This window comes from Podarcis raffonei, chromosome 10 (genome assembly GCF_027172205.1).
Source record: "Podarcis raffonei isolate rPodRaf1 chromosome 10, rPodRaf1.pri, whole genome shotgun sequence".
NCBI lineage: Eukaryota > Metazoa > Chordata > Lepidosauria > Squamata > Lacertidae > Podarcis > Podarcis raffonei.
The window spans coordinates 67947390-67966746 of NC_070611.1; the positions used below are offsets into that span (position 1 = coordinate 67947390).

General features: G+C 46.9%; 1 protein-coding gene across 4 annotated transcripts in view; it reads left to right on the forward strand.

Annotated features, from left to right (window-relative positions):
- Nucleotides 1-19357, forward strand: part of SFMBT2 (Scm like with four mbt domains 2) — a 74095-nt gene that overhangs the window by 29560 nt on the left and 25178 nt on the right. For all 4 annotated transcript variants that reach the window (XM_053407176.1, XM_053407177.1, XM_053407175.1 and 1 more), the window contains 5 exons: nucleotides 3687-3933; nucleotides 6606-6703; nucleotides 12870-12971; nucleotides 13529-13676; nucleotides 17653-17735. In XM_053407176.1, the coding sequence (XP_053263151.1) occupies nucleotides 3687-3933; nucleotides 6606-6703; nucleotides 12870-12971; nucleotides 13529-13676; nucleotides 17653-17735 (678 nt within the window). The remainder of the gene's footprint in view (nucleotides 1-3686; nucleotides 3934-6605; nucleotides 6704-12869; nucleotides 12972-13528; nucleotides 13677-17652; nucleotides 17736-19357) is intronic.

Sequence of the window (19357 nt, forward strand, 5' to 3'; positions counted from 1 at the left end):
GCGGTGGAGAGGGAGGCAAACAGATCCAGAGTTTCTTATTTGGGTTTCTTTCAACGCATGGAAGCAAGACATTCTATGCTTGTTTGGAATTCCTTTTCACAGTAATGACCTTCGCAGAGACATCGACCTGGTTAGTGTAGGGCATAGGCGCTAGGTCTTGGGGGCCCTAGGTACCAGGGTACCTACAATTTTTTTTATGGGTGCTTAGCACCCACAACACGGGGCTCCGACGTCACTTCTGGTTTCTATTGGAAGTCCTCACGGAGCCCTGACACGGCCTCCCAGATGATGTAGAAACCAGAAGTCGCTCTGAGGTCTTGGACGTAACCTCTGAGACCCTGTGAGGCCTCTGCAGTGCCAGCGCATTGCCAGTGTGATGTCATGACGTAATGACGTCATGTTATGTCACGGGCGCCGTTGGGGACCCATAACATAAGGCCCAAGTCAGCGCCCCTGGTGTAAAGGGCTGGAAAACACATTCTCCTCTTGATATTGTTAATTCCAGCCAGCAGGTTCAGTAAGATCTGTGGTCCAGCAACATCTCGAGCAGGCTTCCTCAAACTCGGGAATTGAGACTACAATTCCCATCATCCCTGACCACTGATCCTGCTAGCTAGGGATCATGGGAGTTGTAGGCCAAAAACATCTGGAGGGCCGGTTTGAGGAAGCCTGGTGTAGAGTGCTGTAGGTCCTCCTGCCCTGCTCTTGGGGGAATGGTGCTGATGGTGGAAATCATAGAATTGTAGAGTTGGAAGGGACAACAAGAGTCATCTAGTCCAACCCTCTGCAATGCAGGAATCTTTTGCCCAGCATGGGGCTCAAACCCACGACCCTAGGATTAAGAGTCTCATGCTCTACTGACTGAGCTACCAAATATACGATGTTGGAACAGGATGGATCTAACAAAGCGTTTCTCTTATCTTCACGATCTCCTAATTGGCTGCAGTTCAGTGAGATTAAGCTGTGAGATTATGGCTGTGCGGTTCAGTGTGTCCACAATGGTGTGGAGTTTGTGTGGGATGGTTCTGAGTTGTGTTTTTTCCAGATGAGGGTTATCTCCAGTCCAGCTGTGATTCCTGCATTGCAGTGGGGGAGGGGGTTGGACTAGATGACCGCTGGGGTCCCTTCCAGCTCCACAATTCTATGATTCCATTCTTGGTGCCAAATCTGGGCATGCACCATAGTGTGTGGCTTGCTAATGCACTGCTGGAGCAATGAATATTCTTGATGCCTTGTGGTGTTCTTTCAGTAAAATGAGCCCTGGATATTCCACTTTTTTTTATAGAAAAGCCTCTAGCTCTTTATTTTCCTGAGAAATACGCAGGCAGTACATTCTGTCTGGCTGCTCAATTCAACTCAATCCCAGTGTTTATTCTGCCCAGTGACACCCAACTGCATTTTATTGGAGTATTTAATATACTCCATAGCTTTTAATTTTAACAGAACAAGCAGCTTGCATTTCAGTCTCTGCTGGTTTTGAGGTGCACTAACTTTCAGCTCCTCCCCACGATCACCACCGCTACAAAACTTATGGCTCCAGGCCTGTTTCACAGTTTGCTATCCGAATTGGTGGCTTTCTTGCTAGAATAATCACTCTTGCATTGTTTGCTCAATAGTCAGGAGTGAGGATTGGGCAAGGGGTGTGTGTGTGCAAATTGTAACTGGTGCCAGATATTATTATTTTTTAATGACAATTATCACCATCACTGCTTATCAGTTTAGCAAAAAGGCTGTCTAGACCGTAGAGCTTCCTTACGGGGTCCTTTTGCTGTAGAAATGGATGCTCAAGGCACAGTTGATTATTATCTATAGACATCCTGCTCTCCTTCTGTTTCCCCCATTCCTCACCTAAGAGTTTTAATCAGGCAAACCCCAAACCAGCAGGACAGGCATCATTGTTGTGGCAGGTCCCGTCCTGTACCCCGAAAACACCCCGTCATAACATTCCCCGGATATGCTTACGAGCCATCTGGAAATTGTCATGTTAAAAACATTCAAGATTTTGCAGATTGGATGCTTATGTTTCAAGAATGATTTTATTTATTTTGGTAAAGGGCCGAACCAGGTGCTGCTTTAACAACGTGTTTAGTGACCACCTTTTTTTGTTTTTTAAAATACAATTAATTAATTAACAGGCACATAGGATTGGGGTTAATTGGGACTGCAGTTTGCCAGTCCCTCCCCTCCCTAGTTGCAATACTACTTGCAGTGACCCCCACAAGCAAATTAGTTATTAGAAAAACAACTGCCATTGGCACCAATGGAAGTTTTTATTATAATGCTCTTGCCATGCTAGAGGACTTCATTGGGATTGTGGTTGGGGAGTGAAGGATGAAGCCTCTCTTTCCCACATGCTACAGTCTCTACAAAAATCCCTTCCAACACACACACCTGGTCCTTTTTATAAAACAAAAAACACAGGTGTGTTTGCTGAACACGCTATGAAAATAATGTCTGGTTCGTTCTTCACATTTGCTGACACGCACGTGTGTGCATGCACACGCACACCCTAAACGCCATACATAGCTCATCCTAAAAAAATAATAATGCAGATCTAATTCAGAAATCAGGGACGCGGGTGGCGCTGTGGGTTAAACCACAGAGCCTAGGACTTGTCGATCAGAAGGTTCGAATCCCCGCGATGGGGTGAGCTCCCGTTGCTCTGTCCCTGCTCCTGCCAACCTAGCAGTTCGAAAACACGTCAAGTGCAAGTAGATAAATAAGTACCGCTCTTGCAGGAAGGTAAACAGCGTTTCCATGTGCTGCTCTGGTTCGCCAGAAGTGGCTTAGTTCTGCTGGCCACATGACTTGGAAGCTGTACGCCGGCTCCCTTGGCCAATAAAGTGAGATGAGCGCCGCAACCCCAGAGTCGGCCATGACTGGACCTAATGGTCAGGGGGTCCCTTTACCTTTACCTTTAATTCAGAAATCAACACCCAGAATCCAGTGGTGACTGGTAGGGTGGAAGGTTGGGAGGTGAACAGTAGGTGGCGCCAGAGATGATGGCAAGTAGAGCCAGCTCATTCTAGTTTTGCCCCTGTCCTTCTCCGCCATTCTGCTGAGTTCTGCGAGTGCAACACTGGGACTAAAGGAGGAGGATGTTTTCAGGCAGGGCCACCCCCTGAAGTATTTATAAGTAAGAAAACAGGGCAGGTGAGGGATATCTGGGGGCAAACTGAAGATGGCTTGGCAGTGGCCCATTTCTCCAAATGGACCAGCCTCTGTTGCCAGGATCTGAATATATGTGTGACTTTGCAAGGTGAGCATTTAAAAGCTCACTCCTTTTCCATAAACATTTCCTTGTCACAGCTCCCTACAGTTAAGACCGTTTATTTTATTTTCACGTAATCCGATTCCTGGGATTTTAATAATAATTTTTTAAAAATGGGGGGGGGGTGAGTCGTTTTTGAAACGAATAATTGTCGAGCATTAAGCACAGTTAATTTCTCTTCCTGTTTTTTTCCGTTTTTTTCTTTTGCGTTTGGAATGTATGACTGGGTTAAAATTAGGAGGAAGGAGAGACCGCTGGGATAAAGGTGAAGAAAAACCGTCATCCAACCACAAACACACACACACACACAAAATATAGAAAATAATAATAATATATAAATCTTCTGCTGTCTCTGTTACCGTGAGAAGACTTCGCATAAAGTTTAAAATAAGGAGTTTTGCTTCTGTTCAAACAGCCTCTGCGAGGGAAAAACCCTGTAGACCTCATTACAGTTGATTCCTTAATAGAGCTTCAGGATTCCCAGAGTCCCTTTCAATACTGGATAGTTAGTGTTCTTGAGAATGTTGGAGGAAGATTACGCCTTCGCTATGTGGGATTGGAGGAGACTGAATCCTATGACCAGTGGTTCTTTTACTTGGATTACAGACTTCGACCAGTTGGTTGGTGTCAAGAGAATAAGTACAGACTGGATCCACCTGCAGGTAAAACTAAAAAAAAGCAGAAATAAGTTTCCTTTTTTAAAAAAAAAATATATTTATTGAAATTTTCAACAAATAAAAAAGAAAGACAAAAAAGAAAAAAGAGAGAAGAAAGAAAAAGAAAAAGCAACAATTGAAAAAGTTTACATTACTTGCTTTCCATATCCAAATTCCTTGACTTCCCCACACCTGCCCTTCTTGTATTCCAATTCCAATTTTTAGCTCAGCAAATTTTTGTCCCCACACTTTACCTTGTTTTCTCTGATTCATTTTAATTAACCAATTTTAACTTATAAACCTCAATCTTTATATTTCAAAACTTATTCTTAAAATACTTTTCCTAAATTCGCCCCATCAATTTAATTAACCCAATTTAACTTAAAAACCTCAATCTTTATACATCAACACTTATTCTTAACAATCTTTTTCTAAGCAGAAATAAGTTTCCTAATACTGCAAATGTTATAGGCAGGTCCCTGCCTGCCTGCGGTTGATGAATAGTATAATATGCTTTAAATGTATGGTACCTGCATGGCCTTAGTTTGCTGTTACAGGTAACTCACAGCGTGCACACATTTAAGTTGCATAAGCTTTGCACAATTGGCAAAAGGAATTAAAAGTGGGCATAAAAGGATCAAGTGTCCGAGGGGAAAAGGACTTTGGCAACCTCACCCACCTTTGAACCCAAGGTGTTTAGACCATACATGATTTTGCTATCCCCAGAACGTAAGAGTAGGGCTGGGCGATATCTGGTTTTCAGCATCACCAGCTAAACATCACCATATACCAATAGATCATGACATCTGAAATAAGGATGGGGCTATGTAGAGGCATTGGCTGGTTTCATGGTTTTACCCCCACATCAGGATTTTTGCATAGCGCACACACACACACGTCATGATTTGCGATATACAGTGGACACTCGGGTTGCGAACGTGATCCATTTGGGAGGCACGTTCACAACCTGCAGTGCCGCGTCTGCGCATGCGCGGGTTGCGCTTCTGCGCATGCGCAAAGCGCAATTTAGCGCTTCTGCACGAGCGCCAAAACCTGGAAGTAAACCGTTCCAGTACAGTGGTACCTCGGGTTACATACACTTCAGATTACATACGCTTCAGGTTACACACTCCACTAAGCCAGAAATAGTGCTTCAGGTTAAGAACTTTGCTTCAGGATAAGAACAGAAATCGGGCTCCGGCAGTGCAGCGGCAGCAGGAGGCCCCATTAGCTAAAGTGGTGCTTCAGGTTAAGAAGAGTTTCAGGTTAAGTACGGACCTCCGGAACGAATTAAGTACTTAACCCGAGGTACCACTGTACTTCCAGGTTTCGGCGCGTCCGTAACCCAAAAACACACAACCTGAAGCGTCTGTAACCTGAGGTACGACTGTATTGCCAGGTCAAAAGTTATGAAACCGATATCACGATAGGGACTTGGAACCTGTTTGGGATGATATATCAATATATTGCCCAGCCCTAGTTGAGAGTCGCCTGTATTGTGCTTTGACTCCCAGAAAGGTGCTTGTGGGATCTGCCTTGGGCGGCAAAATAACTTGGCAGGCCTTGGGCATGCACTTTGACTTAGTGGGGCGAGAGGCCATTCACTGCTCTGTCTCAAGCCGCAAAATGTCTTGGGCAGGTATTGGACCCTCACAAATCAGTTCAAGTTGCAGGTGAGCTCAGTGTTTATCCCAGAGGTGCTGCAAACAGGTGATAACAGTGTTAAGTGTATTTCGGGCCGAGTGCCAAAACTTTGCCCTATTGTCTTCATTAACAGATTTACTGACCTCGGTTCTAGGAGCAGCGGGAAGAGAGCTCTAGCTTCACTTAGTAGGAGAGCCTGCTTACCTCTCCCATCATGTTATATTCTGGGGCGTGCAGTTTTGTGGGGGTGCAGTGAGGCAAGAGATTGCCCCAGAAGGAAAGGCTTTATTTTAATCTCACTTTCCTCCTGTGAATGGATTTACAGGCGTTTAAAGAAAAACCCGCTGTGAATTGCTTAAAAGCACTGAGTGAGGCAGCCAGCGGAACTTTCCCGCCCCCTCGATTTACGGGTTTTGTACTTTGCAAAGCACGGCCATCAGTTGAGTCCTCGGGGCAGCTTAAAAGCAGGTTGCTGTGTGAGTCTGTTGGGACAAATATGGTAAAATCTACCAGGTGTGCAAATGAGGCCTATCTGAGCATTATATTATATGAATGTGTGTGTGTGTGTGTGTGTGTGTGTGTGAGAGAGAGAGAGAGAGAGAGAGAGAGAGAGAGAGAGAGAGAGAGAACGTACCTGGGCAGGTGGCCCACCTAGGAGAAAGCAAACTGATCCTAAACTTCCTCTCCTTTGGGGGATATCTTTGGGAGAAGAAAAGGCTAGGGAGTAAATGCTACACAAATCTGCAGTGGATTCCGTAAGGATGGCACCTTTTGCCAACTCCTGCAGCCAAGCTGGTACCAAACTTATCTCAGTACACTTATCTCAACACTGCCCAGGCTTGCGCCCCAGGGAGGCCACTTCGGTGCTGCTAATGCGGCGGTTTGACTTCACCCCTGGAGGCTCACTCCATTGCGTCTTGGGACAGACGGATGCCAGCCACGTATTTGCAGAACCAGAACTTGAATGAAGCATTGCAGAATGTTAATACACACTGCTTCAACGTCCATGTGATTTCTGATGTGGTTTGTTTTAGAAATCTGTTCTCTGAAGACTCTGTCTGAATGGCATTCTGCTCTGGATAAAGCCCTGATTGAGGCAGCACAGTTTCCCCTCCCTATGGAAGTGTTTAAGGTAGGATCTGTTATTCCCTTTTCAGCTGAAACAACAGCCGGTTTGAATTTTGGTGGCATCGCTGTATTGGGCCCCTGATTCTCGTATCAGACTCATCCATCTTTGTTCGGAGAAAGGAATGGGGGAATGGGCTTCATGGAGACTGCCAGCTCCTTGCTTGATGCTACTTTCTCCATAGTTCTATTACTGCTGCCGCCATTTTGAACCCTGGGCCAGTCCCTCCATGGGTTGCCTGTTGAAGCTATATTTGCAAATTCCAGGCTACAGCTGTCCTCAACTTGGTGCCCTCCAGATCTGTGGACTCCAACGACCATCAGCACCAGACTGGTCAGGGTTGTTGGGAGTTGTAGTTCAACGTGACTGGATGACGCCAAGTTGGGAGAGGCTGTAGGCTAGAATGGGCACTTATAACCTTGCCGTTTCCATGCCTAGTGTTGTCGTTTCACTGAGAGAAAGCTTGCCTAACCTCCTAACACCATGTCAGACCTTAGGTCCATCTAGCTTGTACTGTGCAATGGCGTAGCGCGGGGGGGGGGGCAGGCACAAAATTTGAGAGGAGGGCATAACCCACTCAGGCGCCAGCATTGGCTGACCAGCCCTCCCCCCCATGTGAGCAAGCAGGGGGCACAGCACGACCCTGCTTGGCTCTGGTGGAGGGACACTCCATCCGCATTGGCGGCTTGCCTGCCCCGGGTGCCGGCAACCCCTGCTATGCCACTGGTACTGTATGCACTGAACTGCAACATCTGCCCCAAGGTTTTGTGTTTTTGGTTTGTGTATTATTTTGGAAAAATGTGAATTGGTATCCTGGACTGGCTGGAGTCAGAGGGATTGTGGGAGGCACCGTTGGGGGGGGAAACCCCGCCCCGGCAATGGGAAGAAGGCTCAGAGCCAGGGGAGTGATGCTGGGAAAGACTTCCTCGAAAGCATTGCTGAGACCACTAGGCCTGAGCTGTGGTTTGTTTCCTTGAGTAAAGATCCAACTTCACTGGCCTCAAGCGATTTATTTATTTTTGCTGCTGACTCCAGCCCTGACATTTAGGTGGATTCGCTTTAACATCTGATCCAGGCTATGCGCTCTTCCCCCTTCCATCCCTAGATCTCAGCCAGCATTTCTTGCGTGGCGAGTTCTCGTCCCCGTCCCCCCCAGTGGAAATAAAGACACATGACACAATTATTTAAGGTTAATGGGCTAAATATGGCCACAACTTTATTGGTTACAGGTGATGAGCGGTATTGGCTTAGGCATTGGTCCTAACCGGCTATCCGGCTTCAGGAACAGCTGGTATGCGGGAAAAGAGGGAGATCCCCAGCCGCGCCTGCGTTTAAATCGGGCGGGCCATGCCCCCTAGGGGGTGACACGGCCAGGGATTCTCCCAATCGCACGAGGGGGGGGCGTGACGCCCCCAATCCCACCTCCTCTGCAGGGCGGAAGTGGCTTTTCCAGCAATTTAAAACCCACTATTTTAAAAACAGTTACCGTATTTTTTGCTCTATAAGACTCACTTTTTCCCTCCTAAAAAGTAAGGGGAAATGTGTGTGCGTCTTATGGAGCAAATGCAGGCTGCGCAGCTATCCCAGAAGCCAGAACAGCAAGAGGGATTGCTGCTTTCACTGCGCAGCTATCCCTCTTGTTGTTCTGGCTTCTGAGATTCAGAATATTTTTTTCCTTGTTTTCCTCCTCCAAAAACTAGGTGCGTCTTGTGGTCTGGTGCGTCTTATTGAGCGGAAAATATGGTAAATAGCAGTTACAGGAACAGGGTGGCTTCTCAAAATGCACATCTCAGGTGTCAAAGGCCTGGGCCAGCATTTGCCAGAAGCTTCGTAGCAAAGCGGTCAGACGCAACTCTGTGGAGAGAAGGCAGTAGCTTCCCAAAAAATCCTGTTTCCTGCATCTTCCCTTCCCTTCTTGCTTTTGTTTGGATTTGAGTTTCTTGCCAGCTATGCCCTGTCAAAGCAATAAATTCTCACCTTGAGCCGCCTGGCTTGTGAGTTCAGTTTCCCCTGCGGTGAGGATATATATCGGTATGGGAAATTCTGCAGGTTTAATAAAAGGAGAAGGTGATGAATTGCAAACAAGTGCACTCTAGCCTACAAGCACTTTTACAATAAGCTCTGAGCGGGGGTGCAGGAGTGTGTTGCTCCTGCTTTCAAAAAACACTTGGTTCCTGTGAAGAATGGGGAGTGGAATTACTAGCGTCAAGAATACTGTCGTTGCTGCAACGCAGGTCAGTGATGGAAGAGGTTCTCTTCCTTTTGATGAAAACCAGGCTGTTGGAAAGCAATAGTTTTCCAGTGGTGGGAAACCACACAAAATTGGCGCATAATTGGAGGGGAGAGGGGTCAGTGCTGTGTTCGGAAGCGCAAAATGTGTGGCTTCTGGAATCGAATCCTTTCAGTTGCAGAGTCCTGCAGACTCACTTAAATGTGACCCCCTGAAAGGTTGGGGACACCACCAGCCCGCCGCTGCCTTAAGCATTTGAAAGCAACTATTATTGATTTATTTCATTTTGTCTAAACACCATTTTAGCCCACCCTTCATCGCAAAGTGAGCTGGAGAACAATTTTTAAAAACCAAATGTATTACAATCAGTAATCATAGAACGAGCAGGTGAAACACCAAAGAACAACTAGGATAGCATTATTATTATTATTATTATTATTATTATTATTATTATTATTATTATAATACCCCGCCCATCTGGCTGGGTTTCCCTAGCCACACTGGGCGGCTTTCAGCAGAATATAGAAACAATATAAATATAAATGGTTAGCTGATAGCCCAGCAAATGCCCTAGTGAATCGACTCATTTGCAATCAATTAAATTACCTAACCCTGATCTATATATTACATGAGTATTTCAAAGAACGCTTTGTTTATACAGATGATCCTAGGAGCTTTGAGATGCAAAGATGCCACAGAGTGGCTGGGGAAACCCAGTCAGATGAATCATAGAATCACACAATGGTAGAATTGGCAGGGACCCTGAGGGTCATCTAGTCCAACCCCCTGCAAGACCACTTACATCCCCTCCTTTCTATTTTATCCTCAAAACAACCCTGTGAGGTAGGCTGATCTGAGAGGCAGTGACTGGCCCGAGGTCTCCCAGTGAACTTTGGGTGGCTGAGTGGAGATTTGAACCCTGGTCTCCCAGGTCTTATAGTCCAGCTCAGCGGTCAGCAACCTTTTTCAGCTGTGGGCCGGTCCACCGTCCCTCAGACCTTGTGGGGGGCCAGACTATATTTTGAAAAAAATATATGAATGAATTCCTATGCCCCAGAAATAACCCAGAGATGCATTTTAAATAAAAGGACACATCCTGTAAAAACACACTGATTCCCAGACCGTCTGGGGGCCGGATTGAGAAGACGATTGGGCCGCATCCGGCCCCCGGGCCTTAGTTTGCCTTCCCCTGGTCCAGCCCTTTAACCGCTAGACTATACTGGCTTTCAAGTCTCTTAAGGACAAATTGGTAAGAGGGGTTAAGTATCACACAATCACATATATCTGCTATGTTGTCTTGAACGTAAAGGACCGGTGTTTGATGCACCATGTGGGATCCATGAGACCCTACTTTCTTTTTTGTCTCAAGAGTAGAGAGAAAGAAAGAAGTCTTATTATCTACCATTGATGTGCGCCAAGGAATTCAGAGAGCAATCCATCATGGCTGTGCGTCAATTTGAGCCTAATAGCAATTAAAAGCTTTGTGTTCGCTCCAGTGAAATGTATCCTTCAGAAATTATGTAGATTAATTGGCGTCTTGAAAGGAAGCATATGTTTGCTGTCTCATTCATTCCTCTGAATCTGAGACAGGCTGGTAAAAGGTTCGCTGGGAGGGAGCGTTTTGAAGCCACCTTCTCACGCTTCCTATTAAATGGGGGCCCATCACCCTGGGAAGGTAGGCCATCTAAGAGAAGGAAAACCCAGATCCTAAGCCTCTGCCGCCTGGTGGGTTATCTTTGGGAGGAGAAAATGCTCAGGAATAAACCCTACACAAATCTGGAGTGGAGTATTTGACGCCTTGTATGCCTCTTTCCGGTACGTGGATGGTGCTGTGGGTTAAACCACAGGGCCTAGGACTTGTCCATCAGAAGGTCGGCGGTTCGAATCCCCACGACGGGGTGAGCTCCCGTTGCTCGGTCCCTGCTCCTGCCCACCTAGCAGTTCGAAAGCACATCAAAGTGCAAGTAGATAAATAGGTACCGCTCCGGCGGGAAGGGAAACGGCGTTTCCGTGCGCTGCTCTGGTTCGCCAGAAGCAGCTTAGTCATGCTGGCCACATGACCCGGAAGCTGTACACCGGCTCCCCCGGCCAATAAAGCGAGATGAGTGCCGCAACCCCAGAGTCGTCCACGACTGGACCTAATGGTCAGGGGTCCCTTTACCTTTACTTTATGCCTCCTTCCAGCAATTCCTGCAGCCAAACTGGTGCAAAACGTCTTGCTCTTCTTTCCTTTGGACCACACCAACGAGGCCGGGGGGGCGGGTCTTGTCATCTGAACCTCAGTACACACTGCCCAGGCTTTCTCCTTGGGGAAGTCATTTCTAGGGTTGCCATATAGTCTCTTTTCCCAGGACACGTCCTCTTTTTCAGGAATAAAATTTCTGTCCGGGTAGATTTTTAACATTTGGCAAAATGTCTGGGGGTTGTTGTTTTTTTGCTTCCAGTAACCCGAGAAAATTTTTCTACTGCATTAGACTTGGATCTAACATACCTGGCTAAGCTAGTCTGCAGCGGAGAATCACAACAGAGAAGCGTCTTAAACTAGCTATACATGGTGTATAAATCCCTTCTCTTGTGACTGAACTAAAAGGATGCTAGCTCAGCTACAAGATCTTGGAGAAGGAGTCTGGGAGGGCAAGAGTTAACATCCCCCTGCCCTTAAGGAGAGTCCATATGTACATGTTAAACAGTTTAATAAATTGTTCTGTGCACACACACAAATACTTTCTTGTGGCAAGTGAGGGTGCAACATGTATATATTATTTAGTTGCTGAAAGTTGAGAACATTGCGGCTAGGAATATTACCACAGCTTCTATAGCCTATGTATAGGGGCGCGGGTGGCGCTGTGGATTAAACCACAGAGCCAAGGACGTGCCGATCAGAAGGTTGGCGGTTCGAATCCCTGCGACAGGGTGAGCTCCCATTGTTCGGTCCCTGCTCCTGCCAACCTAGCAGTTCGAAAGCATCTCAAAGTGCAAGTAGATAAATAGGTACCCCTCTGGCATGAAGGTAAACAGTGTTTCTGTGTGCTGCTCTGGTTCGCCAAAAGCGGCTTAGTCAGGCTGGCCACATGACCCGGAAGCTGTACGCCGGCTCCCTCGGCCAATAAAGCGAGATGAGCACCGCAACCCGAGTCGGTCACGACTGGACCTAAGGGTCAGGGGTCCCTTTACCTTTACCTATAGCCTACGTATAGTAGGGGCATTTGAAATGAGAGTCATCAAAGTGATCTGTATTTAAAAGTAGAAGTCGGCAAACATGGCCTCTTTTTTGCTCTTCAAAAAGTGGCAACCATAGTAACGCAGCGGTTTGGCTTCACCCCTGGAGGCGAACTCCATTGTCTCTCAAGACTGACGGATGCCAGGAAAAGGGGATGTGACTAAGGCAGGATGGAGAACAGAAGATACCAGGCCCGTGTTGCCATGGTGGGCTCACAACCGCTGCTGCAAAGAGCACCCAGACCCCAGGAATTCATATAAATGGTGCTTGCTCCCTACTTGTACTCCACTGAGCCTCTTGGGCTTGCTGATCGGAAGGCTGGCGGTTCGAATCCCCGCAACGGAATGAGCTCCCGTTGCTCTGTCCCTGCTCCTGCCAACCTAGCAGTTCAAAAGCACGCCAGTGCAAGTAGATAAATAGGTACCGCTCTGGCGGGAAAGTAAACGGCGTTTCCGTGCAAGGTCAACAGCGTTTCTGTGTGCTCTGGCTTCCGTCACAGTGTCCCATTGTGCCAGAGGCGGTTTAGTCCTGCTGGCCACATGACCCGGAAAGCTGCCTGTCGACAAACGCTGGCTCCCTCAGCCTGAAAGCGAGATGAGCGCCGCAACCCCATAGTCGCCTTGGACTGGACTTGACTGTCCAGGGGTCCTTTACCTTTTTTACCTAATCACCTTCTGAGCTTTGGGGACAAAGCCTTGGATTTATTTGTTTTTGTTTCATAGGACCATGACGACTTGAGGAACCACCTGTTCACGGTGGGCATGAAATTGGAGGCGGTGGATATGAAAGATCCATGTAGGATTTGTCCCGCTACAATATCTAAGGTGAGAAATTTAAAATGGGGGAAGGCAGGGGGTTGGACTAGATGACCCTTGGGTCCCTTCCAACTCTGAAATTCTGTGATTCTAACACAGATGGAAAATAATAATAATAATAATAATAATAATAATAATAATAATAATAATAAAGATTTCTTCCCTTCCCTTCCCTGTGAGGTCCTAGGGTGGGTTATTAGTGGTAAGCTCAATGGTGGGGACACTTTTACCAAACTTTCCTTCAGCCAAAAAGAGCACTCCCACTTTATTTATTTATTATTTTGCATTTCTACCCCACCTTTTCCTCCAAGGCGCTCCAGGTGTCTTACGTGGTTCTCCCTCTCCCCATTTTATCCTCACAACAACCCTGTGAGGTACGTTTCGGACCTGAAGTGTGAAAATTGCAGACCCACTTTTGCTGATGAGTATCCTAAACCTATTATTTTTCTGTGCAAAATGAAAGGGAAACACAAGGCTGGTTGGTCCCTGAACAGAGTTTACATTCGTTCTGTGTGTGTCGATGGCAGGGATTTTTCCCTAATGCAGAATTGTTTGGTTCCCTCCAGGTTTTTAACAACCATTTTGTTCAAGTAACCATCGACGACCTCCGTCCCGAAGGGAGCACAGCCTCCATGATTTGCCATGCCGATTCTTTGGGGATCATGCCAGTCCAGTGGTGCCTTAAAAACGGAGTCCACCTGACACCGCCCAAAGGTCTGTATATATATAGCTCTCTCTGGGCAAAAAGTCTTTCCTGTGTTTTCAGAGTGCTACAGTGCCCTGGCTAGCCCATAGCTTGTTTCGGATTTGATAGTGGGTTTCAGGGTTGTGTAACCCAGAACGTGAGACGTGGAAGAAGGCTATAAGTGCTGCCTGCTAAATCTGGAGAGAGGGACTCAGCCATGAAACTCCCAGATATTCACCGTATTTTTTTCGTGTATAAGACGATGCATTTTGCTAAGAAAAAATCAGGCAAAAATTGGGTGTTGTCTTATACAGTGGTACCTCGGGTTAAGTACTTAATTCGTTCCGGAGGTCCTTTCTTAACCTGAAACTGTTCTTAACCTGAAGCACCACTTTAGCTAATGGGGCCTCCTGCTGCCACTGCGCCGTCGGAGCCCGATTTCTGTTCTTATCCTGAAGCAAAGTTCTTAACCTGAAGCACTATTTCTGGGTTAGTGGAGTGTGTAACCTGAAGAGTCTGTAACCTGAAGCGTATGTAACCTGAGATACCACTGTACACGGATAGTGAATTTAGAGGGGGGACATGTGATTCATGGCAGCAGCAAGCAGGAGATTGGCAGTGGCGACTGGGCGGGCGATTGGTGGCTGTGCAAGGCCTGCTGGCGATTGGCTGTGGCTGTGGCAATTGGGCAGGAGATTGGCGGCTGCAGCAAGTGGGCAGGTGGGTTGGTGGCGGCAGTGAGCAGATAATTGGCAGCTGCGGCTAGGAGTGCGATCGGCAGTGGCTGTGGCAAGCGATCACCGGCGGGCAGGCGGGTGAGCGATTTGCGGAAGTGACCTCCCCCCCCCCCAAAAAAAGCTAAACAACTTAATTTCTTAAATTTTGGGCGTCTTATACATGGGGGCGTCTTATACACGGGAAAATACTGTATGTTTGAGAACTGGCATGGTGTACTGCAGCAGTCGCCAGCCTTTCTTGGGGACCCCTTTTTGCAATCACAAATTGGAGAAGCTATTGTGGGCGCCACAGGAACACCGCAACCAAGCACACACCGCAATCTGTTTTAATAGCAACTGCAGAATTGCCTCTTTCAGCAAGGGAAAGGCATTCAGGAGCGCCAGGAAAGACCCACAATGGTGACTCCTTGCATAGTGGTTCAAGTTCTGGCTTAATGCTAGAGCAGTGTTTTTCAACCTTTTTTGGGCAAAGGCACACTTGTTTCATGAAAAAAATCACGAGGCACACCACCATTAGAAAATGTTAAAAAATTCACCTCTGTGCCTATATTGACTATATATAAAGTAATTCTCTTGAATAGGAGTCAAATAAACACAAAGAAAGTAGTTTATAATTACTTTATTATGAAATAGTAAGTAAACAGAAATATGAAAAATTATAAAATACTTTCTTTTTAAATCTTTCGAATTTTTCATTTTTTCCCACGGCACACCAGGCAACATCTCGCAGCACACTAGTGTGCCGCGGAACAGTGGTTGAAAAACACTGTGCTAGAGAAACCTAAGCCTAACTCAGTGGGTCTCTAAGTCTAACCCATCCTACCTCACAGGGTTGTTGTGAGGATAATATATGGGGGGCAGAAGCATTTATTTACCCCCCCGTAAGCTTTATTACCATTATTAACAACCCAAAATAAGGGACGCAGGTGGTGCTGTGGGTTAAACCACAGAGCCTAGGACTTGCTGATCAGAAGGTCGGCGGTTCGAATCCCTGTGACGGGGTGAGTGTCGAATTCAAGCCAGCAGAGCCAGCGAAGTCCAGAGGAAAATTGGCCACCCTCCAGGTGCCCGGCTTGAATCCTTGTTGACCTCCCTGGCTGCATTCTCCAGCAGGATCAAGGCGAGGTCTCTTCGGCGATTCTTCCCAACGTGAAGAAGAACACACCACTCCTCCCCCTCCCATAACCAGGGAGGGAATGAGACAGACAGAAATATATTTACATACTTTTATTCCTGTCTTTCCAGCAGTACAGAGAAAACATGTCTGTACCCTCTCATCACCAACTGCCTAGAGAGAATAACTCCACCCATGTACTTCCAGTACAGGGTCATGTGCCACTCTGAGCTAACATCCGGTGCTCAGTGCACTGTCCCTTGTTCCCACGGTACATTCCAATAACATCAGTTTCCTGTTTACCATTCCAGCCACCTGGAGCTCGCTTCTGCATTGCTCCTTTTTCGTAACAGTGAGCTCCTGTTGCTCAGTCCCTGCTCCTGCCAACCTAGCAGTTCGAAAGCACCTCAAAGTGCAAGTAGATGAATAGGTACCACTGCGGCGGGAAGGTAAACGGCGTTTCCATGCGCTGCTCTGGTTCACCAGAAGCGGCTTCGTCATGCTGGCCACATGACCCGGAAGCTGTGCGCCGGCTCCCTCGGCCAATAAAGCGAGATGAGCGCCGCAACCCCAGAGTCGGTCACGACCGGACCTAACGGTCAGGGGTCCCGTTACCTTTTTAACAACCCAAAAGTGCAATGGCAGTGTATTGCATCGCACCACATACAAAACAAGCGAGTCATAAATAACAAGAGAGATAGTTTCATTGCAGTTGAACTTCCAGTTCTAGGGTTCTATGAAATGGTGACACAACAATATTTTTCAAGACATCCTTATTTTTCCGAGCTGACACCTAAACACAATTAATAAATAAATTCTGCTTTATTATACCAACACAGCCTACTTTGGGGGCTGGTTTTCTGGGGACGGGTAGAGGTTAGACTGCGTGTTTTTCCTAAATTGAATTTACCCCTTTTGCCTGGAGGCAGATTTAATATACATTCCTTCCCTGCTATTAAACAACTGGAAGAAGAATTGTGCGGCTTCCCTGGGGCCAAAAATAGACCCATGTGCTCTCTCTGTTTGGTGCCAGCCAGCAAATGCATCTCCATTAACTGCCAGCAAATGTAAGCACTGAGCTGGCACCGCTTATATTTACTAAGCTGGATTTATAGACCTCTTTTCTTTCTTTCTTAAACATTAAGAGCCATTGCGCTCTTTTATGAGCTGTTTAAGGGGAGGGAGCATTTGCTCAAGGATTACAGCACGTTGCAGAGAACGCTCAGCTATGCGCTCGAATGTAATCATGCGCCGCTCCTTGACTGCATGCTATTGCCGGCATCTGAAATCTTAACACGGGCCGCTGCTGTTAATAAAACATTTAGCTGGTTATAAAAGGGCTGCTAGCCGCCAACATCTAACACCTGCTGCCTGAGGTTGATGGGAGTTGTAATAATAATAATAATAATAATAATAATAATAATAATAATACAGTGGTACCTCAGGTTAAGTACTTAATTCGTTCCGGAGGTCCGATCTTAAGCTGAAACTGTTCTTAACCTGAAGCACCACTTTAGCTAATGGGGCCTCCTGCTGCTGCCGCGCCGCTGGAGCCCAATTTCTGTTCTTATCCCGAAGCAAAGTTCTTAACCTGAAGCACTATTTCTGGGTTAGCAGAGTGTGTAACCTGAAGTGTATGTAACCTGAAGTGTATGTAATCTGAGGTACCACTGTAATAATTTATTATTTATACCCCGCCCATCTGGCTGGGTTTCCCCAGCCACTCTGGGCGGCTTCCAACAAAACACTAAAATACAATAACCTATTAAACATTAAAAGCTTCCCTAAACAGGACTGCCTTTAGATGTCTTCTAAAAGTTTGGTAGTTATTTTTCTCTTTGACATCTGGTGGGAGGGCGTTCCAGAGGGTGGGTGCCACTACGAAGAAGGCCCTGTAACTTCACTTCTCACAGTGAGGGAACCGCCAGAAGGCCCTTGGAGCTGGACCTCAGTGTCCGGGCAGAACGATGGGGGTGGAGACGCTCCTTCTTATGTCCTTATATTCAGTGCTAGGGGGAAAAAAGAGGTGCCAGAACTCACCTCTGTTTTCTTATAACAACAAAGGCGCCCACCTGAGAGGTGTCCAAATTGAGTTCCAGCGAGTTGAGGCTGAAAAATAAAGCCCTGCTTATATTCTTATGCGTTGTCTTGCAGGTTATTCTAGCCAGGACTTCGACTGGGCAGATTACCAGAAGCAATGTGGAACTGAAGCAGCTCCCCAGTTCTGCTTCAGAAATGTAAGATACCGTTTTTCTTTTCTAAAAAAAGGTTTATTGATTTAATTGAGACAGATTTTTATTTAATTTTTTGGCTGGCTGCAAATGTAATAAAGGGGGGGAACTTCATCTTCTGACACTAATGCAAATATCCCATTGATATGTAAATTGATATAGGCAACCCATGTGTCCAAATCTAGTGAGAGCCACTGTGGTGCAGTGGTTAGAGTGTTGGTCTAGGAGCTGGGAGGCCAGGGTTCGAATCCCTGCTCAGCCGTGAAATCCACTGGGTGACCTTGGGGCCGTCACGGTCTCTCAGCCTAACCTACCTCACAGGGTTGTTGTGGGATGATAAAATGGGAAGAGAACCATCGATGCCTCCTTGGAGGAAAGGTGAGGCATAAATATGATAAAAGACCTAAACAATATTGATGTTCACAAGCTGTGCGTTCAGACTTAGTGTTATGTACTGAGTTGAATAGGATCCAAAATGCAGCAGTCTGATTGGTCCTAGAACAATAGGATTCAGAATGCAGCAGTCTGGTTGGTCCTAGAACAATGCAGCAGTATGATTGGTCCGCAGGAGCCACCCAATCCAGCTCCAGGTGGAAGTGAATCCGCAACCTGATTGGCCTACAGGAGAATCCCGGAATTAGCCAATCACGTGGGGCCCATTGTGTAAATAATGTATATAAAGCAGACATTTTGGGGGAACTTTTATTCCTCACTACTATGAGCTGAATAAAGAGCATGAAATCCACACTCGACTCTGAGTATATTTCACTTAGAAAGGGCAGCGAGATCTTCAGACTGCTTTTCTTTTATATCTGCTAATCCCACACCGGCCTCCTCATTTGCTGGTTCTTAGCTTCCGCCTTTCAGCACCACAAACTAAGCAGCAGGGACTGCTTAAACAATGGGGGTGGAGTGGGGGAAGGAAATGCATCATTTATCTTTTTTAAAATAACAACAACCCAACAACAACATAGCATCCCTGCCGGGGCATTTGAGCGTCTGGCCTGGTGGGGAAATGTATGCGGTGGACAAAATAGGGAGGCCGGAAGCAGCCCAGAGGCTGGGGTCCACCAAAGTGATGCTCCCTAGATTCTGCCAGACTCCAGTTCCCATAAACCCTAGCTAGATGGCCCCTGCCCAAAAGGATGATGGGAGATGTAGTCCCAAGCAACATCTGCAGGCCACCACATTGGTTACCCCTGCTATGGAGCATTGGGAAGTTTTGTTTCCCCGAGTGCAGGAAACTGCCTGACACCCAGTTGGTCCATTGGACTCTGTTGCCCTGGTGTCGTCTACTCTGAAGGACAGCTCCAGGCAGAGACGAACCATTTCTGATCCTCCTTCCCAGCATCCTTTTCAACTGGAAACTCGGCGGATGGAACCCGGAACTGGGTGGGGTTGCATAGAGTTCCCCTTCGAGGAGGAGTTGGAGTAAAAATAGGACCAGAGTAGAAAACATAGGAAGATTCCTTATACCTGGTCCATCCAGGTCAGTGCTGTCTACACAGACTGGCAGCAGCTCTCCTGGGCTTTGTGTAGAGGGCTTTCCCAGTCCCACTTGCAGGTGTCAGAGATTGAAACAGGGAGCTTCTACATCAGGCATCCCCAAACTCGGCCCTCCAGCTGTT